The sequence below is a fragment of the Bemisia tabaci genome, chromosome 5 (assembly GCF_918797505.1).
Source record: "Bemisia tabaci chromosome 5, PGI_BMITA_v3".
NCBI lineage: Eukaryota > Metazoa > Arthropoda > Insecta > Hemiptera > Aleyrodidae > Bemisia > Bemisia tabaci.
This window is the reverse complement of record NC_092797.1, coordinates 39611122-39633404: the sequence shown is the minus strand read 5'-3', so window position 1 is coordinate 39633404 and position 22283 is coordinate 39611122. Positions and strand designations below refer to the sequence as shown.

At 40.8% G+C, this 22283-nt stretch overlaps 2 protein-coding genes across 2 annotated transcripts; one reads left to right on the top strand and one right to left on the bottom strand.

The window, feature by feature from the left end:
- Positions 1–141: 141 nt before the first annotated feature.
- Positions 142–8788, bottom strand: LOC109040863 (uncharacterized). Its single transcript, XM_019056951.2, has 4 exons — positions 8386–8788; positions 7189–7251; positions 6514–6724; positions 142–1220 (listed from the first exon to the last, which is right to left on the bottom strand). Exons 1-4 carry the CDS (start codon positions 8480–8482, stop codon positions 923–925), a joined length of 669 nt encoding a protein of 222 aa, XP_018912496.2. The 5' UTR covers positions 8483–8788; the 3' UTR covers positions 142–922.
- An 8774-nt stretch (positions 8789–17562) lies between these two features.
- Positions 17563–21856, top strand: LOC109040715 (uncharacterized). The gene is made up of 2 exons (XM_019056723.2): positions 17563–17988; positions 19831–21856. Exons 1-2 carry the CDS (start codon positions 17706–17708, stop codon positions 20202–20204), a joined length of 657 nt encoding a protein of 218 aa, XP_018912268.2. The 5' UTR covers positions 17563–17705; the 3' UTR covers positions 20205–21856.
- Positions 21857–22283: the final 427 nt, after the last annotated feature.

Genomic DNA, 22283 nt, shown 5'->3' with positions numbered 1-22283 from the left:
CTCATTGAAGAATACGGTGCATGATGTTATCCACCGCTGCCACCTCGATAGCACCACATCGCTGATTCTGAAAAGATTCTGAAAAAGGAGGAAGGTAGTGCTGAGTTTCAAAATTCAGGTAAAAAGAAAATAATCGTGAAAAATATTTTATAAAAGTTTTTACTTTAAAGTGAGTGTTAGCAAAATTAAATACGAAAGTTTTACACGTTTAGGGAAGGATATCGTGAGCCTACTTCTCTCTTTATACTCTCCCCCTCAGCTCAATAAAATAATACATACAGGAGTAAATAAATAATTGAAAGGCTTGGAGGACAAGGCGCATAGTTTGCTATTTCGAGAAGTACATGCTTGAAATTTCGAAATTACATGGATCCTTGTGGCGGAAAGAAAGTTCAAACTAACTTTCTAATGCTTAAAAATTGGAATTTGGAATCGAATATTTTGTAAAGAATATGCATTAAGTAAGACTAGATTTGCTTGAAAGTATTAATATCTCAATTTTTCAAAAACTGCACTTATGCGCCTGTCCTCCAAGCCCCTCAATTGGCAGCACAATAAAATCTTATAAAAAAAGGTGAGAATGAAAAACCATGTCTACCCTCTAAAGTTTATAACAAGCATATTAAACATTTTCGGTGATTTGCCGAAACTATTCATGACTGCTTACCCACCATTTCTTTTCATTTCATTTCTTTGGTTACCATCAAGATATCCGATTTGTACGATTTTTGCAGGTATCAGTTTCTCACGTGAGGGGAATCAATTGAAAGTAACATACAGTATGAAGTTTGTCAATATTAGATAACAGGTAGGCGTGTAAAAAACCACTTGCTGCATTTTTACGGGCAGCGACCTCTCTAATCTCCTCCCCCTCCCCTTCTCCGCTGAGTTTTATCTGCTACGTTTATGATCACACCACGGGTCAGGGACTGTGTGCCGTGTACGTTGTGACTTGGCCATTATTGTTAACGCCGAAAGTGGCCGAGTGTTCTTGTTTGTGTTCTCCGTTGACGTCGCTGGAGCTGCTGGAGGCGGAGGAGAACACAGCGTGATAGTTGGGCGCGCCGGGGTGTTGCGGCCCGGGGCCCGAGGGGATGGGGCCCCCCTGGGCGTTGGTCGGGTAAGGGAGGAGACTCGCCTCCCCATGGCCCCCTCCGTTCGGCCCCACGAAGCCGCCGGCCATGGCGCCCTGAACTCCGCCCGTCAGAGGTGCCACCGAGCTGAAAAGAGAACGAACGCACTGTTGAAAAAATGTTAAACTCAGAATCCATTTATACTGAGTGTGCACGGAGAAAAAAAACTCGTGCGTGGGACCCGAAGTTTAGGTCATATGGATCTCTGAAGTTTTCGGATCACGTATCTAAAAACTTGAGGTCGAGCTGCCGAAATTCGGGTCAGACATCTGAAGTACTTCGATAAATACCGAACTACCGGAGTGGCTCGATGTCTGACCCAACTTCCGCGGCTCGACCTCAAGTTTTCGGATACGTGATCAGAAAACTTCAGAGATCCATATAACCTCAACATCCAACAATCTCAACCATAATCATACAAAATGTATGATTTGGAATCATTCTAATTCGTAGTATTTTAACACCGTACTAGTCGCAGCCCACATTCCAAGAGGGAAAGAGCAGAAAATGAAATAATGTTCACTTATATATTTACCAGACTCTTTGTAGGTACTGTAGTTTTGCCATTACCTACACAGAATCACATAAGCTTGTGCGCTTGGGGTGTTACTTTCCTGTCGCGTATTTCATTTCGTCGAAAGACAGATGGTCATCATCTATGTTACAATTCCCGTAAGATTGATCAGGATTATTCTTTAAAAATTTCGCTTTAATCGTCAACATTAGTGTTTCGAAGGGAATCATTTGAGTAGCTAAAAGGAAACTCTACCGTACATATCTTGCCCGCATACCTAATTTTTCGCGTTTTTAAGGGTCGGCAACATTGTAATACATTTGAAGTATGCATTTCTCGGAAGATTGACAATGTCGATTTCGTCGGTGTCGCGTGCAACGGATACTGAAAGAATTTAATTATAACGCCTGGATGCAACTATTCGAGCTCCATGGATGTCCGTGTTGCATACACGCGGAGACGAAGGCGTTTTGTCTTCAGACACTAACCGCCTCGTGACTCATAAGCAGGGCTAGTTGCTCGCTTGTTTGGAATCAATCCAATCAATTGGATTGATTTGGTTGTTGTTCTCTATCAATTTCAATAATCAGCCCGCAGTCGCTATGATGCCTGCCTAAGTTTCTTCTCCTGTAGCACAGTTCACGAGTACACTTTAACTTTCGATTTCTGTCAGAGAAACTTCTCAATTGTTTCACCTCGACAAGTAAATCCATGATCATTGCCTCAGCTGGCGAAACAGATATTTAACGATACTTTTTTCTGCTTTGGCCGAGTGGCTCGGGACAAATCTTTTGCCACGCTGGAACAACTCAGAAATCCCACATTTACACTGATTTATTTTCCACCTTTCAAATATCTCGCGGGATTGAATTGCGGCGCTTTCTTCAATTTCCATCAGCTTAAATGGGTATCTTCCTCTCCCGTCCACACCCCTCACTCAATTATGGGATCTGCAACTTTCTTTCTGAAATGCGCAGATCTGAAAAGTATTACGCGCCGCACGGTGGAACGAGTCAATCTTACAGGTCGGACATGAAATTTTTGACTAAAACCGCAAATATTGATGTTTATTTCGTCACATTTTAAATTTCAAGGGGTGGTTTTAGAAGACAAATTTCACGAGAAAACCAATGGAACCACTTTTAGAGCCTCAAAGTTTTTTATGAATGGAGTTATAAGCGTTTGAAGTTTCTAAATTTTGTCCGACCTCTCCTATTGACTCGATCCACTGTGCGCCGTGCGGACCGATAGAAAACTAACGAGTGCAAGAAAGAGCAAAATGTGAATTGAGTTTTAATGTGCCTACCCAGCGAGGTTCTGTTTTCATTCCTCTGCCACATATTTTGTCAATGGTGATTACAGCATTAATATGATGACGCCAAAGAATATTTTGCTGCACGTATAGAAATCGTTTTGGCTCATAGGTCTGGTTGGTGAGAATGTGCGTTGGCGTCAAAGAATACAAAAAATGACTTAAGAAAATTTGGAGGCCTTTTGAGTCCTCTTCCCTGATTAATTTCACATGTCTACCGTGTCGTGACTACATCTAGTGAGTGCATCTGTCAGGAATTTGCGATTTAAGTGCAGATGCCTTCGTAAAATTTCGCGAGAAACACGATAGTGCCACTGGTTTTCACTAAAATCAACTCCAAAGTTCAAAAAAAGTTCCCAAAGTTGAGTTCGTAGTGGAGAGGATACCCCATGCTACCCTGAGAGTCCTTCTTTATATCAAGACAAGCTCTCTGCAGAAGTTTACCTTTATTCTCAATTTCCTTCAAATGGACAAAAAGTGTACCTCGAGCTGCACGCACAGAGCCTTCGAATTATAATTAAATGCAGCGAATTTCAGGAGTTCGTCTGAATCCAGAAGATCCTCCATTGACATGGAGCTTCCAAGTGGGTCATGTACTGCCGTGCTAAGGAAGAACGCCGTATGAACATTCGAGAATTGCCAAATTTATCTTCACAAACATATATTTTTGACGACATTCATGCAAATTTTTCTTTGAAATATTCAGATATTTTAGATTAAATTGCGTACAGAATGCCCTGAAAATTTTGGAGAAAAATATTCACAGTTTTCCCAGTAAATTCAGTTTTTATCGAAGGAAACTTAGCAACGTCTCAAGGCTTATACGGCGTGTTTCCTAAGCACGGCAGCGTAGCTGTCGACACGTAGCTTTAAGAGGACTGACTAAAGACTGACACCGTTTCCAACCGAAGGAGTAGCAAGGGCGGCACAGTAACGCTACTTATAATCTTTAATTATCGGGAAATGAATACTTATTAAAATATCAAATCTTAGTAAAAGGATTTCAAAAAGGAGGCCACAGCTTTGTTTATTTTCACCCCTCCTCGCTAATGACCCCTCCTTCTCGGAAAGCCTCTCCGGCGCCGCCTGCCTGAGGCAATGCTGTGCCGTGCTTTGCGATATATCGATTGATCTGCCATTTAAACCTATGGACAAGGATCGATAAACAGGCTGTCCGCAACGAACACCTCAATAATCGATTCTTTACCGTAGCCTCAAGTGGAGGAATATCGATACGATCGTTCACGCCTCGCCGCGGCGTCTCACGAAATGCCTCGCAAAGAGCCGAAGCACCTCATTAACTACAACGGTTTTTAAATTGCCCATTGACTTAATGTTTCCGACAACACCTCCTGGGCTCGCGGTGGCTCTTCCGACTGGCGCAAGGAATTGGCACATAAAATCGCGAAATGAAAAAAGGTCTGCCGTCGCGTGGGCCGCGTCCAAGTGAAAAGTACTTTGCACTCCAATAGCTTCCAAATTATAGCCCACAATGGAGATGTTGCATGTGTGAGGGATTTGCGATTTGACTGTTGATTCTTACGTAAAAGTTCGCGAGAAACACGATGGTGCCACTGATTTTCTCTGAAATCAACTCCCAAGCTCAAAAAAAGCTCTCAAGTTGAGGCCAAAATGGAGGGGATGTCCCACGCTATCCTGAGAGTCCACATCTACATCAAGACAAACTCTCCATGCAAAAATAGGGAGCAAATACATTAGAAGTGATGCCGTGTTTTCAGTTTTGGAGTCCCCAAATAAAGTGGCAGCCCTGTCAATGTATTTGCTCCCTATCTTTGCATGGAGAGTTTGTCTTGATGTAGAGGTGGACTCTCAGGATAGCGTGGGATATCCCCTCCATTTTTGTCTCAACTTGAGAGCTTTTTTTGAGCTTGGGAGTTGATTTCAGAGAAAACCAGTGGCACCATCCTGTTTCTCACGAACTTTTACGTAAGAATCAACAGTCAAATTGCAAATTCCTCACGCATGCAACATCTCCATTGAGGGTCTTGGAGGACAAGGCGCATGAATGCAGTTTTGGCTATTTTAAGAAATGCGTGTTTAAAGTTTCAAAATCACGTAGAGCTTCATGGCAGAAAGGAAGTTTATTCTCACTTTTTGATGCTTAAAAATTGGTACTCGGGAGCGAATATTTTGTGCAGAATACGCATTAAGACTAGAATTACTTGAAAGTATTAATATCTCAATTTTTTCAAAAACTGCACTTATGCGCCTTGTCCTACAAGCCTCTCAATTGAAAGTGGCAAGCACTATGATGTTTGTCACTATTAGATAACACGTAGGCGTGTAAAAAACCTCTTGCTGCATTTTTACGGGCAGCGACCTCTCTGATCTCCTCCACTCCCCTCTCCTACTGAGTTTTATCTGCTACGTTTATGACAGAATATGCATTATGACTAATTTTTTCAAAAACTGCTCTCATGCGCTTGTCCTCCAAGACCCTCAATTGGCAGAACACTAAAATTTTATACACAAATGGGAGGAAGGAACAGAATGAAAAACCATGTCCACCCTCTGAATTTTTAACGAACATATTTAATAATTTTCGGTGTTTTGCCAAAACCATACCAGGGCCGGATTTACCCACTTGCCGCCCATGGGCCGCCTGTATTTTGCCGCCCCTTCTCATTCGTTTTGAAACATCGATACAAACCGTCAAGTGAACGTGCCGGAGGAGGAGGGGTGCATCAGACACGTTTACTCGTGTTGGGCACATTTTTTGTGAAAGCTCTGTCAACACTAGCAAAAGTTTCCGGAACTTTGCGCATAAGTTAAGTTCCGTAAACCTATCTCTGTGTGGACAAGGCCTTTCGTTAATAAGAAATGAACGAAAAAATTATGAAAGAATAAACATGAATGTGGTTTAATAATTTTAATTTCCGCCACCGCTCCAACCGCACTGTGTTTGGCGCAATGCGTGAAGTATCCCTACAGTCTTGTAGGCGCTATGCGTTTCACACCGACCGCTGCTGACCGCACTGTTTTTGACGCAATGCGTGAAGTATTCATGCAGTCTTGTAGGCGCTATGCTTTTCACGCCGCCCGCTGCTGACCGCACTACGTTTGACGGAATGCGTGAAGTATTCATGGAGTCTTGCAGGCGCTAATATGTGTTTCATGCTGACTGGCGCGCCGAGGGCTTCTCCTTTTCATCTCAAGTCCTCGTCATCATTGCCCTCTGCGCCGTTCCGCTCCAGGCCAGATTGCGTGTTTGGTCTCTCTCTCAACTAGACTAATGAAAGGCGCTGTCTCTTGTATCACCGAAAGACGAACAAATTAGAAATTACTATACTTTAACTCTCAGGAAATGAGAGATTTTGTCGCCTTGTCTCGTTTGTAATTTTTTTCCTGAATCCGATTTTTTTTGTTTATACCTACATTTGAAAAAATTGCAACATTTGCCGCCCCTAAATTTCCGCCATGGGCCGCGGCCATGGCGCAAATCGGTCTTGTCCGGAATTTACGGCGTTCTTGCTTAGCACAGCAGTATTAAGGAACAAGGTTGTGATTCAATCAATCAATCAATAGATACCCACCTCGAGACATAGTTTGCCACAGATTGCCTTTGAGCTTCAATTTGCCGTTGGATGATTGCCTGAAGTTGAGCTATGTATTGCTGCAAGTAACTTGTGTAAGTGTATAAATTATTGAGTGAATTGTATGGCATATGAGGATAGTTAGGTGGTCTGGGAGGGGCGTAGTAGTTTCCGTTGTAGGCGCCTGCTTGCCATGATCCTTGAGGAGCACCTGGGAGAGAAATCAAAAATAGCCATGGTGAGACGAGAAAAATTCGTATATTGGTTTGCTTTCGAAAACTTTCCGCTTCATTTTATTTTAATTTGAAGAAAAAACCAGCAGGCCCCACTTTAGCCATTGATGTGTTAGCTACCAAATTACAAAAAAATTCTTCACCTCAATCATTTCGACCAATTTGGATTAAACATTGAAAAATTACTGCAGATACTTTGACGCAACTACTTTGTAACTTTTGTGACTTTAGAGGTCTGTCACCTGGTGGAGTCAAAGTTGTAAAACGTCATATATTTACAGGGAAAAAGTCTTATATCAATCGAAAAGATCGCTCTTTGAGACAAGTATACTCATAATCAATTATTATTTCACACTGATCATTAATAATAAAATGGAGGCCTGAAAATGCTATATTGTTTTGATAGTTACTACTAATATGTTTAGAAGGAATGAAAGTTTACCTGATTTGGCTAAATTAATGGATGATTTAGCTGAGATTGACGGTTGTTGGCTGGAATCAAAATCTGCAAGAGATGAAACGGCTTAAATAACTCGACGATAAATAACTACCTACATAATATTTGCATTGAGTGGATAGAGGTGAAAACACTCCCTTTAGAAGTTTCCAGTATCCGCCCTCTCTTTATTTATGTAACTTAAATTTAACTGCTCTTTAATTTATTGTAAGACCAGTTATTTGTCCTTAGTTTATCAGTTAATATCTATCAGCCTATATTCTGCCTTCTCTCTGTACTTTGTGTTAATTACATTTAGCTCTCATAAAATTACTGTAAGTCCAGCTGTACCCCATCTCTTTCTCCAGCCGATATGCTCGTTGCGAATTCCAGCACGCTTTTATTAGGATCACTCAATAGTGTACCGCTATGTATTTTCTACTAATAAAAGCATTTCATTCAAAAAAAAAAAAAAAAAAAAAGTTTCCAGTGTTCATTTTGGTCTTTTTTTGAGGAGGCTATTATAGAAATTGTGTTTAAGTAGGATGTAAAACCTACTCGCCACCTCACGATTTCCCCGGAAAATATATTCAAAATTTGCACACAGGTGGCTTAAGTCGGAAAAAGCTTATTATGGATTGCGAAGTTGTTAAGTTTCCGCTGATGTTTCACTTCCCTTAAGGGAAAATTAACCACTAGTTTCTATCGCCACTTCCATGGATTTCAGCCATATTCTATATCATACTCTATAAAATAAAAGCATAAGTGTAACGCACAACGCATAACGTTTTAGGCGCAAAGCGCTTAGAGGCAGTCCCTCTGGTAAAAAAAAAAAAAAAAAAAAAAAAAAAAAAAAAAAAAAAAAGAATTGCACGGTAACATTTTGATCAGTTTGTCCTCTATAAAATAAAACTCCTTCAATGGTTTTGAAATGTTGCAATTGAGAAACGCGTCTTTCGCATTTAACTAATACTCACTTAATCCTCCACCCCTTCTAAAAAACGTAAGTGAGTGCGATAGGATTACCTCAGTTCGATAATTCGAAGCCCTAAGAGACCACACGGAAGTTCTTCACATCAAAAATTCAATCCTTTTCTGCGATAAAAGAGCTATCACACATGACAAACATTCTCAGACTGTCTCCGATTGGTCTCTGTGGGAAGGAGAAAAATGAAGGAGCATCGTGATAGGTAGGTAGCTTACCGTCAGCTCCTGCGCAGACCGCAATAATCAGGGCAAAAACTTGAAGCAACGAAAACGACACCATTTTGAAGCGACTTGTTGCGGTATCGAGTGACATTACATATTCTCAATCACTCGGATTTCTGGACAGTAAAGCGTGTAAAAAACGAAATTGCGTAAGGAAATTATGGAGAGAACAATAAGTGAACGTAAGAAGACTCGGTCTTATCAGAAGTTTGAGAATCCCGGCGGGGATTAAAATCGCATTAGCTAATCGCCGATTTATCACACCCGAATCAGTCTACAAGTCGCGATACATCACAGGCAGTGGTCAGCCTCTGGGAGGCGTCGACTAGCTACCCAGCTGACTCACCATTTCGTTTATTGTGCTTTTGCGAGTGGTGTTTTACGCTTTGATGGGAAGAGCACGACTAGGGAGGCACGATCTCAACTTCGTCGGAGAGATCATTGTCAAGGCCACGGGCAGCCCACGGGAAAACCCGTCGAGCGAATCCCAAGAAGTTTTCTATTACTAATAAGAATGGTGGTATTGTGTGCAGTTGTGCACATATTAAGCATTGGCGGATCCAGCAATTTGGCAACACCGAATTTCCTCCATTTAAACTTATGGAAATGTATCGATTCTTGGAGGGGCCAGGTGCTCCGACAAGAATCGATTATTTAGCATAGGTTTAAATGGAGGAAATTCGGTGTTGCCAAATTGCTGGATCCGCCTCTGATATTAAGGGGTGTGTGGAAAACTCTATATAAATACAGCTAGAATGATGTAGGGTCACACAACACATATCCACACTAAGATGGTTTTATGTTTTTTCAGCGCAATTTTCAACTTAAGGCTTGAAATTATGTTCCTAACTTTTGGAGGGGACTAGGGATTTTTTTTTTTTATCAGTTTCTGGCGATTCTATAGGATTTTTCCACCCAAAATTTTGGTAAACTTAATTTGATCTAAAACTAATCAAACCGATCGAAAATAATTTAGGAATAGCTTTTATTTCATATCATTATTTTCTTGCGACCAGCAGATTGCGAGATAATTGCCCCCTAAGTTCAGCAAAATAAATGATGTTGATTTGTTTACATGTTCTCAATTTTGAAGGAAATTATTCCGTAATTTGTTGGTCCTAGGAAAAACTAGTATAACATAAATGATGCACTTTCTCATTTCTTTTTGAGTATTGCCATGATTTTTATGATTTGAAATGAAATCAACTGTACTATTGGGGGGGGGGGGGGGAAGGATCGCCTTGAAAGTGGCCAAAATCGTTAAAACTCCTAAATCCCATCTGCTAAATTTAGGATCCTAATTTTAAGTTCTATAATGGAAAGTGCCATTAAAAACACATAGTCCCATCCTCATTTGGGTTGAAGTAATATCAATAGTAAGGGCAGAATTTGAGATGAAGGAAACGGTTTTACTGAAATAAGGGGGGCCACAGTTCCCCGGGGAGGCGGAGAGGCACCAAAGCCGCAAACGGAATGGCGTATAATTTCGCAGCTGGCCATTTTAAAAAAACAGCGTGAACATACTGAGAAATATGATTTACCATTCATTAACATAATAAGAACTGACACTAATCATTCCAAAGTCAGCGTTGATTTCGGTGCAAAGTATAACGGAAAAACCGAGAAAAATGGAAGTCAACTGATGGTTTGCACTGACCCTGTGTTAATTTTCACGCAGTGTGCGGGTAAAATATTTGAATGAAATATTGAAATTTTACGTCCACGCGGATATGAATATCAAGAATTTTGAGTCATAATCGGTAACAGAGCTTATCAAACCTTGGCCTCTACGTCAATCGTGCATTGGTTTACACCTCTATAAAAAGAGGTGGAGAGGAGGAAGAGAGCATGAAAAAGAAATCAAATCATGAAAAGAAAAATTAGACCTTGCGCTGTTTTATAAAGGCCCGATCCGATTTTTAAAATCTTGGTCTCGACTTTATCTATGACCCTCGATGATAAACTATCATAGCCAGATAGAGAATTTACCGATGAATATAACACATAAAAGTAAACTGCATTGCAGCACCTCATCCACGGGCGAATTGGAAGTGATGAGTGTAGGTATTAGACTTTTCATTTATTTCTGTAAAGACTTTCTCTGCCGGACGTTGCCCGTAAAATATCGACGGTGAAATACCAAACCACTTATCTCGGTTTGCAACGTTGCAGACTTCCTGTCATACTTAATTGTTTAAATGAAAAACCACTCGACATTAATTCTTACAACTTTCGCGATTTTTCTTCTCTAAGCTAAGAACACTCTGAGTAAACTTCAAGGAATGATATTGATTTGTTCTCCTCCAAAAAAATAAAATGGGAGCGGAGATTTTTAAACATCACAAACAAGATACGTTGACTGTTAGTAAAAAATTCCCTTAAAAAATCGAAATAATACCGGTATTATACAGGTCTATTTTTAATTTATCAAAACTGAAAAAAATTATGATCAGAAATAAAAGTTAAAATTAAAATATTTCGGACAAAGAATTTTCAAAGTTAGAGAAAATTTACAACCAATAGTGATTAAAAGTGAAACGGAATATTGCCTTTTTTCTAAGAAACAGGTCTTCGAATTTCATTTCCTGGCAAGTCTCACATTTCTTCCAAAGCTATAATTGCTGGACGCAATATCTTTGGTGGTATCCCCCTCAAAATGAAGGCATGAAGTAAATGCTGTTTTATGCAATATTAGGTAGCCTTCAAAGCTTTGAGTGATTTTACCATATTTCTTTTGTTGCAAAGTATGCGAGTGTAGCATAAATTCCTTTATTGAAACCAGAAACTTCGTTTAATCTGTTGATAAAACCTACGTCTATATGCCCTTCTTAACCCCTTCTTCCTGCTCCCGCAATTTGTACACCGCTCCTCCGTAAAGAATGCCCATACTACTGGTGCGGTTGTATGAGAATTATGAAGCGTGCTATTTGGACCGCGTTTAGCAGAAAGGAACCAAACCACATTATCTATTGCCAAATATAATCGGCAGGGTTAAATTTAGGGGGTGGCCACATGGGCCGCGGCCCATGGCGGCAAATTTAGGGAGCGGCAAATTTTACATTTTTTTAAAATGTAGCTATGAAGGAAAATCGGATTCAGAACAAAAAATACAAACGAGAAAAGTTGACAAAATCTCTCATTTCCCGAAAGTATATCTCTAATTTTGTCGTCTTTCTGGGAAACAATAGACAGCACCTTTAATTAGTCGAGTTAAGACTAAAAGAGAAACCGAACACGGAATTCGGCCTGAAACGGCGCGGCGCAAAGAGCAGTAATGACGAATACACCGAAAAAAATAATATGCTGTTTTAGCATCTAGGATGTCAAAAATGTGTCTGGTGATCCCAAGATGCTGCCTTCACTGCCTCCGCAGTTAATTTTACATCCTGTGAATGCAAATTCAAGTAAGGCTATCTTCTTCTTCGTCACGAAATCTGCGAGAGTGTCCTTTCTATAGGCGTAGCCTTATTATTCTATGCTTGAGCGCACTAGTATACTAGAGCTCTAGTGGCAGGTCGAAATCAAAAAGCCGCCTATCGGCTGAGCGCTTAAAAATCAAGTGGAAACTATACGACGTCGCAATGCGAATACGAGTTTCATTCAATAATTGTGGCTCATTCCTCGTTTTCTACCGTGCTAAGAAAGAACGCCGTATGAACTTCCAGAGTTACCAACTTTCCTTCGATAAAATGTTAATTTTTGATGGAACTTTAGAGGGAATTACGAGCAAAATTATCTAAAAAATTGGAAAGAAAATATTCATAAGTTTACCAGGAAATTCACGTTTTATCGAAGGAAATCTTGCAACGCCTGAAGGTTCATACGGCGTTTTTCCTTAGCACGGCACGGCAGTTTTGGCGATCTGATGATGGCCTCAGGCGATTTTCGCAGACAGAATACTCCTCATTTCATTATCGACATCACACCTCATCTCTCGGTTATTTGCGACGAAATATTATTTCGCCCGAATCTGTCGTATTTTCGTTCAGCTTCTATGCGGGCGATGGTTGTCGTTGGAAATGTTACACTTTTTGTCTGAAGTTTGTTCCTTTTTTTAGGTGATCTTGGTCAGTGTCACGTGATGCTTCGTGGTGTGATCTTGCTTATGGTCGTTTGCTTCATTGATGGCTCCCCTACTGAAGGTAAACATTTTTACGCCGCACGGTGGACCCAGTGAATCAGAGAGGTCGGACATTAAACTATTGACTAAAACTGCAAATTTTGATGTTGATTTCGTCACATTTCGGGGTGTTTCGAGAAGTAAATCTCACGAAAAAAAAAACCATTGGAACCACTCTCAGAAGCTCAAAGTTTCGTATGAACGGAGTTATAAGCGTTTAAAGTTTCCAAATTTTGTCCGACCTCTCCTACTGACTCAAGCCACTGTGCGCCGTGCTCCCCTAGCCTAGGTTAGGAATGGAAAATAATGAAATAATGACTGTTTTCAGTTTATTTACCTTTATTCGCTCATTATTCAACCGAGCAGCTTTAAATTTTGTGCGCCTTATCTTAAAATAAGTAAGAGTGAGCAACAGTCTCCAAAAGTCAATTACCAGTTCTAATTTTTTTTTTTTTTTTTTTTTTTTTTTTTTTTTTTTTTAGAATGAACGATATCAAAAATATAAAGATTTTTGACTTCCAAGACGAGAATTCTTATCCGTAGGATCTTAGTGCGATTATACGCGGGGACGAAAATTCTCGCCTATACAGTGAGTCAAAGAGTTAATGCAAATAATACAGCGGTCTCTTTAAGAATGATCCTTTCCTTCAAAGACGACCTACTCCCACCCAAGTTCAAAATAATAGATATTCTCCGTACCAATATATACTTACGTAAATGATATTGCATTCGAGGTTTGGTTCCAGTATCTGCAGCTGTGTTGGTCTCTTCTGTTTTGAAAATTACTTTTTTTATTTATTGGTCAAGTGATGCTAAAATCTCTTGACCTTGACCTGTCCATGGTCCAGAAATTCTGTCATCAAAATTTCAAACTTCAGATGTTTTCTTCGCTGTATTTTATTATTTAAGCATATTCTTAACTTATACCTATTATGCCGAGTAATTTTTGAACCTGTTGTTTTTACTCCTTTCTTTTTTTGTCTTTTGCAACACTACTAGCGCGTTTATGAACTGTAGGTGCGTGTTTTTACTTGTCCACAATCAAGGCTCGTTATATTTTGACGAGGCAGCCACGAAATAACAAGGAAAATTGTTCATTCAATCTTAACTCATGACCGAGTGAATAATATAATGGACATAAAACGAAAGGAAGAGACTCATTCACAGATCAAGATTCCAGAAACTTGCAATTATTAAAAGATGCTTAATTGCTAAAGTAGCAATTTTTCTCGGGCAGAATTTAATTTGTAGATGATGCTGCCCACTGAGGTCATAAAAAAACTAATTGAGCCGAGATTAAAAGCTCTCTTCCAGCGTAAAACGCGTTTCTCCTCGAGCGGCGAAGACGCAGTCGCGCACTGCCTCTGCTAAGGTAAAACCCCGTATGCGTACATCGACGGTGCCAAATTTCCTCTGGTGCAAGTTCGAATTGACAGGGTTACGCATTTTTTTTTTCTGTTATTTTTTTGGAATATTTACCTCATAACTATTTAATCAAGCGTAACTGAAAATATCAAGAGAAAATAGGCATAACTCTTCCACTAGAATCATATTTTATAAGGGGAAATTCGGCAACATTTGATTGCTCTCACGGCGTTTCTCCACGGCGCAGCAGCGTACTGCCGTGCTAGGGAAAAACGCCGTATGAACATTCGAGAGTTGCCAAATTTCCTTCGATAAAATGTTTATTTTTGAGGAAAATTATGAATATTTTTCCTTGAAATTTTCAGGAGCTGTAGGTGAAATTGCGAACAACATTATCTGAAAAATTGGAAGAAAAATATTCGAAAATTTACCAGGGAATTCGCGTTTTATCGAAGGAAATTTGGCAACGCCTGAAGGTTCATACGGCGTTTTTCCTTCGCACGACAGCGTAGTACCACACTCGATGACTCGCTTCCATTCATAATTTCGAGTTCATTTCATTGGCATGGACGAGGCGCGCTGAGCAGAAACGTCTTCATCTGTAATTGCTCTAATCATTGTAACCTGTCAGTGCTGAGTGTGTTAATTCTACCTACTTACCTAAAACGTTTTGCCGACATGCATTATTCATCGGCTAACTCCGGTTTTCTACGTGTCTCTCTCCCCCCTTTCTTTAATCCCCTTTCATTTTATTTTTCATCATCCGTCCTCTGGCGTTTCCTACTCTTTTTGTGACTCCTCTTCTTTCTTTGTCTCCTTTTCCGGAGTTTGGCGAGGTATCGAATAAGTGATGACTACCACAGTTATTGGTACCCTCCATAAGTGGTTAATCTGAGTTTAATAATAAATAGCAGTGGCGGCGTAGTCGAAATTTAATCGGAGAAACTTGGTCTTGTTAAACAAAATAAGGAGTATTTAAGAGGTTTCGGTTTCCCATGATCAGGGCTGGCCTACTTGCCGCCCATGGGCCGCCTGTATTTTGTCACCCCCTTCTCATTATTTTTGAAACATCAACAATAACCATCAAGTGAACGTGCCGGAGGACAGGGGTGCATAAAACGCGTTTACTCGTGTTGGACACATTTTTTGCGAAAGCCCTGTCAACATTACTAGCAAAAGTTCACGGAACTTTGCGCGAGAGTTGAAGTCCGTAAACGTATCTCTGTGTGGACAAGGTCTTCCATTTATGATAAATGAACGAGAAAATCATGAAAGAACAAACATAAATGTGGTGTAGTAATTTTAACTTCCGCCGCCGCGCCGCGCTGACCGCACTGTATTTGACGGAACGCGTGAAGTATTCCGACAGTCTTGTAGGCGCTATGTGTTTCACGTCGACCGCTGCTGCTAACCACACTATATTAGACGCAATGCGTGAAGTATTCACGCAGCCCTGTAGGCGCTAATATGTGTTCCATGCTGACCGCCGCGCCGATGGCCTCTCCTTTTCATCTCAAGTCCTCGTCATTATTGCTCTCTGCGCCGCGCCGTTCCAGCAGCCCGATTATTGCATTTTATGTCGGCACGACAAGAATCGAAAATCGATATATTACACGGCGTAGATAGGGCTATATCTCGCTTTATCGTGCCGACATAGCCAGTTAAAGTTTCAACAATCCGGCTGCAGACCAATTTGCGTGTTTGGTTTCTCTTTTAGCTCGACTAATTGAAAGTGCCATCTCTTGTACCACGGAAAGAAGACAATATTAGAAATTACTATACTCTCAGGAAATGAGAGATTTTATTGCATTTTCTCGTTTGTAATTTTTTTTCTGAATCCGAGTTTTTTAATACCTGCATTTAAAAAAAAATTGCAAACTTTGCCGACCCCTTAATTTGCCGCCATGGGCCGCGGCCCATGTGGCCACCCCCTAAATCCGGCCCTGCCCATGATGTGAAAGTTATTTCCAAATGTCAACAATACTTCATGCCTGATGAGGATTGATTAGTAACAAGTTGGGGAATCTGCTCGGTAAACAAATTCTACTTGAACTCATTTTCTTTGCAAACCGCTGACACTAATAAACCCTTTTCACGTATTTAACCATATCCTTCATAATTTTGAATTCTGCGGTTCCTGCTTTTTAAAAACCCCTCTGTGAAGGACTCTCTCTGCTGATGAAAAATCCCCAGAGCCTCTCCTTTAATTTTGTTGTGTCCGTCAAAAGGCAATGACCTCCCTCCTATCCTCAAAAACCAATACAAGGCACCGCCATTTTTGGGTCCTGAGCCCCTCCATGGGGCTCAGTGGCCATACCAGAGACAAGAGACCCTACACTGGCCTTTGGGCGACAGCTGTAAGCTTTTACTTTCGGCGATTCAACAATTCCTCATGGACAATTATAAGAAAGCAACAGTCACCACTCTTTTTTCGGCTGTTGACCTACCTACATGGTGGATGATGAGCTTCGGGTGACGTCATGAGCAAAACAAGTTTCCCAAACTTCGGCTTGTTTGCAAAACGAATCTGTCAACACGTTGTTAAATATCAATCATGTAGGTAAGTCAACAGTTTAATGTTGAAGTCCCGATAGTAAACGCTTCCACCATAGCCAAGATACGAGTGGAGGGTCTCTTGTCTCTGGCCCCTCCATGGGGCTCAATGTCCATACTCTCCCTATTAAGGGCCAGATACACCTGCGCGCTACACGCGCGTCTTGACCCGATAAGTAGGATCCGATCTTACTTTGAGCGAGTTAGTCCAGGCGCCTTGTAGTTAAAAATGAGGCTACCTGGAATTTTGGGTACACAGCGATTTTTTTTGGCTTACTTTATGTTTTTTGGGTCGCTGAATCCGAACCTGAAGTTTCCTACCGCGTATCTGGTGAGCATTTTCCGCCATTTTGAAAAAAATGGCCTAAAAAGGCCTTTTTTTGCGGTTTTATTATGTAGCGGCTACGCATGAGAAAAAATCCTGGATTTAGCTAATGTTTTGAATAGCTGACAAAATTTGGAAGGAAATGTTGTATACATATGCTAGGCTTGCTTAAAAATTGAGGAAGATACAGCATCGTGAACATCGCGCCCATTCACGTTTTCGCGGCGCACCCGTCAACGCGCGATCCGGCTCGCCGCGGTCAGACAAGTTCCGAAGCGTTCCGAAGTTCCGAGCTTCCTCAATTTTTGAGCAAACCTAGCCTATTTATATACCATTTTCTTCCAAGTTATGTCAGCTATTCAAAACATTAACTAAATCCGGGAGTTTTTCTCATGCGTAGCCGCTATATAAAAAACACCGCAAAAAAGGCCTTTTTAGGCCATTTTTTCAAAATGGCGGAAAATGCTCACCAGATACGCGGTGGGAAACTTCAGAGTCGGATTCAGCGACCCAAAAAACATAAAGTATGCCAAAAAAATCGCTGTGTACCCAAAATTCCAGGTAGACTTACTAGGCGCCTGGACTAAGTTACGAGTGGCGAGTTGCGACCTGATTTGCCACGAAGATTGCCGAACACGGCCGAAGGCCTACTCGCCGCTCAAGACGCGCGTCTAGTTCGCAGGTGTATCTGCCCCTTCAAGGTCCTCTACTGATACTGAGCCAAAACTGTTGATTGCAGATGCTGCCGGTGCAGAGTCATCTTCACTGCCATTGGCATTGCCAGTGTCACGGCCTGGGGCAGGGGCAGGGGCAGGGGGTGAGCGGGTGAGTGGTGGTGGTGGGGATCCGGGTCAGGTGAAATCGGCCGTGACGACGTCCAAACTCCCGGCGTTCCCGCTCCCGATCTTCGGCGAGGACCCGCGCCCCAGCCCCGGCGACACCCGAAAGCTCATGCGCGTGCCGAAGAACCTGGTGCGCGGGCTGAAGGAAGCGATGGAGGCGGTGCGGCGGAAGCAGGAGACGCTGATCGCGCATCTGGAATGCAGCCTCGGCGCAGGCGCAGTCGAGGCGTGCGACGCGCAGGCGCAGCGTCCGCCCGAGGTCAAACTCGACTGGACCACTTACGTCGCCGACGACCAGACGCCCTACCTCCTCGAGATCAACCACTTCTTCAAGGGCAACCCCGTCGACCTACCCCTCGAGATCGTTACTCCCGTCATGCAGATGTTCAACGGTAAGACCTCCGCAGAGCCAAGAGACCCTCCGACTGGCCTCTTGGCGACAGGTGGAAGCTTTTACTTTCGGGGATCCAACAATTCCTTATGGACAATTGGACGGAGTTAAACAGAAAGGAACCAAGCCACATCGGGATCGAACCGAGAAAAAGAGGTTTAAAGTTTAGCTCCTGCATAAGACTCAATGTAAAAGATAAACTTCAAGTTCAATTTCTGCAATATTTGCTCCAACAAAAACTTTGAATTTTTGGCGATAGATAGTAGAGCAGTGGTTGAGTTCAAAACCACTCATAACTCAATTTTTTCCAAGATGTGGGTTGGTTCCTTTCTGCTTAACTCAGTCCAATTATAAGGGAGCAACAGTTATAATAGAGAATTTGCAGGTGTCTGAAATTTGATGAATTTCGTGTTTGAGTAGAAACTACTGAATGAACGGAACGAGGATACCCCGTTCATGAATTGAACAATTATTGGAGAAGATATGACAAAATGATCTAATCTGTTAAAATACACGTGTTTAAATGGGAAATGCCGCCAGATGAAGTCACTAGGCGGTGCATTTTCTCATTTTTAAATCTGTTTTTATACTATTTCCCACATCAGAAAAAAAAACATAAAAATACTGTGAAATCAGCTCTCTAAGCACTTTCAGATGAAGTAATTAAAAAGTTGCGTGCAAATTCTCCATTTCGGCTGTTGACCTACCCACATGGTGGATGATGAGCTTCGGGAGCCGTCATGAGCTAAACAAGTTTCCCAAACTTCGGCTTGTTTGCAAAACGAAACTGCCAACACGTTGTTGAATACCAACAATGTACGTAAGTCAACAGTAGAATGCTGAAGTCCCGAAAGTAAAAAGCTTCCACCATGGCCAAGATACTAGTGGATGGTCTCTTGTTTCTGGTTTCAAATCTCTTTGCATCTAGAGAGGAGCCTTTTTTTTAGACTTTACCGCAAGAGTAGAAAAATAAGAGGGAAAGCCTCGCCCTGTGGGCCTCGAGGGCTTTTGTGAGACTTATTGCCTCTGGGGGCTAGGGGGTGCACCCCTTAGCATTAAAATAGGCCGAATGTTTTCCGCGTGTTTTACTTTTCTAGCCGTTCGTTAAAGTCTCTGAGTAAATTATTATTTGGATAGCATTTACCAAAAAGGAACCAGCGCGATTACAGTGTTGTAAAAGCGTTGCTTCTTTATACTTTTTTTGGTGATGTCCCAGAGCAGCAACTTGCTTCCCACCAAAAAATTGTCCATTTTAAAGGGAAATAACTGTGTCAATTTTAATACTGTACATATATTGAGTATGTTTAAAAGAAAATAAGTTGCACCATTTTGAAAACACCGTAATCGCGTAATGGTTCCTTTTCGCTAAATGTGATCCATATAATAATTTACTCAGAGACTTTAACGAACGGCTAGAAAAGTAAAACACGCGGAAAAGCTCTAATATATTAGAGAAGTGCTCAGCTATTTTCAATGTAGGCGGATTCGTAAGTTCCTCGAAGAAAATGAGCAACGTTGAGTGAAAGAACTCGACTCGCAGAAATTTCAACTATCAATTTTGAGAAAACTACACTACCGCTACCATTAAATAGCGTGAAATTTTGTGTGCTTTATCCAAAAGTGCGTAGGAGTGAAGGTCAGTCACCAAAAGTAAATTACTAGCACCCATTTTTTTTTTTAAAAAAAAGAAAAAAAATTACACCAAAAATGAAGCTTTTTGAAGTTCCAAGACGAGAATTCTTTAACATAGGGTCTTAGTGTGGTTGCAAGAATACAAGGATTCTCTCCCATAAGCGTCAAAGGGTTAACGTTTTCAAGGTTTCCTGATTTTACCTTTTCTCAGGTGCCGTTACTGAGATTTACATCAAGCAACGTTATATATCTAGTCTCTTTGAGCAAGCCGTTTGCAGCATCAGTAGAACTTGTGAGAAACCGAAACCAACCAGGAAACCTTACCTCAAGGAGGAGGATCGAGACAGGATCTTCCCAAGCATCTACGAATGGGTCTCGAACCTTTTCCAGTTCCAGTTACCCAAACCACCAGTATTCGCACCGCCGAGTTATTTCGCCAATCTGAAACCATGCCGCAATGAGACAATAAGCGGAAGTTACAATAACGGCACCGGGTTTTATTACAGTCAAGTCTTAGAATACGGTAAAAACTGCACTCAGTACCAGCACAGTTCCAATTCTGTCGCCTCTCCCGAAGGGGAATAGTAATTCAATTTCTTTACGTTACACACGAATTGTAATGAAAAAAAAAAAATAGCTTATTTTTGGCATCTTCTGTAGTAAGATGTATGTAACTTAGTTTTAAATAATTTCCTCACGGCATCACATAAAACACCTAAAATATGAGGAGAAACGAAAATTCTGTACAATAGTAAAAAAAAGGTAATTTTTAGAGTTAGTGTACTGCTCCAACTAAAAGTTCGTGTAGGGCACCAATCATGTTATTGTAGCGCATAAACTGAGTTATTGTGGTTCGCACAGGGCATTAACTGGTTCGTGTAGCTGCACGCTAACTTGCTTAGTACAGTACACGAATTAGGTTCGTGTCCAGCACTAACCCTGTTTTCACAAACTTTGGTTAGTGTACAGCACAAAAAAGTCATTTGGATGGACAATATCACTAATATCAGGTTAGTATGGTAGTGCACTGTTATCGCGAAAGTTGCATTGTCAAAGAATAATGTTGCGCATTGCCAAAATGAGCTTTGAACCCAAGCTAAAATTGTCACTGGAGGATTTTCTCATCATATAAGGTTTTGTTCGGAACATATTTGAACGGAATTTCAAGAGGGGGCATAAAAAGGCCCTGTTTTGACAGGGTAAACATTATCCTCTGCCAGAATGACGAGTATATGATTCGACAAATTATAACTTAAACGAGACCCTCACAGCACATAACCACTAAAATTCAGAAGAACTCAATCTCGCATTATCAATTTTGAAGGCACAGGGGTTTGTTAATAACCAGTAAGTATACATAATTTTAAATATCGACGGTGTGGGTTCGCAACCACGTATCTCGGTTTGCGACGTGGCAGATTTCCCGTCATACTTCATTTTTTAATTGGAAAACTACTCAATGGTAATTCCTAAAAACTGCTGTGATTTTTCTTCCCTAAACCAAGAAAACTCTGCGAAAACTTCGAGGAATGATGTCGCGTTATTCTCCTTTAAGAAAATAAAATAAGAGCAGAGATCTTCAAACACGGCAAACGAGATACGTGATTGCGGACTTACACCGTCGATATATGCACCAATGCAACGAGCGCTTTTCCATGCTGCCGTGCCAAGGAAGAACGCCGTATGAACATTCGAGAGTTGCCAAATTTCCTTTGATAAAATGTTTATTTATGAGGAAAATTATGAATATTTTTCCTTGAAATTTTCTGGGACTTTAGATCAAAATACAAAGAATATTCTCTGAAAAATTGGAAGAAAAATATTCATAAGTTTACCGGGGAATTCGTGTTTTATCGAAGAAAATTTGGCAATGCCTGAATTTTCTCTCTTCCGTCAAGGCAGTTAATTTTTCACACAGGCAAACTTTCTTTGGTGCAACAATTTATTCATTTAATTGTGGAGCGTAAAATAAGCGCACAGGCGCAGTGGCACATTAACATGCAGTTCGGCAAGATAATTAGAGCGATAAATCTTCCTCAAAGAAGTTTATTGCATTACCGGCCAATTTTAGGTTTCAAATGGTTTTGATTGGTACACAATGATTAACTTTCTCCTCTCTGTTCATACTTTTACCCTCTTTTGATCTCTCCATCCATTTCTCACTTATGGTCAATCTATCAAAAGAGTCACCCTTAATTTATTGTCAGACTCGACTTATTTATTGTGAATTTGTAATTAGGCTGATAATAAATTTTATAAAATAAAAATCATGGTCAGTGGATCAAAAAATAACAAAGTTTGAGAGCATTTTATTTGAATATTCCTTTACTTGATCCTCAAATTAATTTTGTGACGTTTTTCATCTTCCTTTTTTTAAATCTATTTATCCCCACGGTGTAATGACTAAATGACCTATTGACCTGCAATGACCTAAATTGTTTTTGTAACCTTTTACAGCTTTAAATAAATATAGTCAGAGTGAGTGTTACAATCTCCTAGTCATTATAAGATAGCTGACTCAAATTCGACGGATTCGACATAGTTGGCCTAACTTTGTCTGACGTCCCCTAATTTCCTCTCGTATTTCATTTCATTTAAGAAAACACTAAGTAACGCTCTAATCTGTGAATGCATATCTCATAACGGGGGAACTTTACAAACAGT

Excerpts from the sequence above, each read along its gene's own strand:
- LOC109040863 (XM_019056951.2), bottom strand. The coding sequence starts at position 8,482 with ATGTCACTCGATACCGCAACAAGTCGCTTCAAAATGGTGTCGTTTTCG. Across the intron at positions 7,252-8,385 it reads GGTCTGCGCAGGAGCTGACG|ATTTTGATTCCAGCCAACAA; the intron begins GTAAGCTACCTA and ends CATCTCTTGCAG. Across the intron at positions 6,725-7,188 it reads CATTAATTTAGCCAAATCAG|GTGCTCCTCAAGGATCATGG; the intron begins GTAAACTTTCAT and ends TTTCTCTCCCAG.
- LOC109040715 (XM_019056723.2), top strand. The coding sequence starts at position 17,706 with ATGCGCGTGCCGAAGAACCTGGTGCGCGGGCTGAAGGAAGCGATGGAG. Across the intron at positions 17,989-19,830 it reads CGTCATGCAGATGTTCAACG|GTGCCGTTACTGAGATTTAC; the intron begins GTAAGACCTCCG and ends ACCTTTTCTCAG.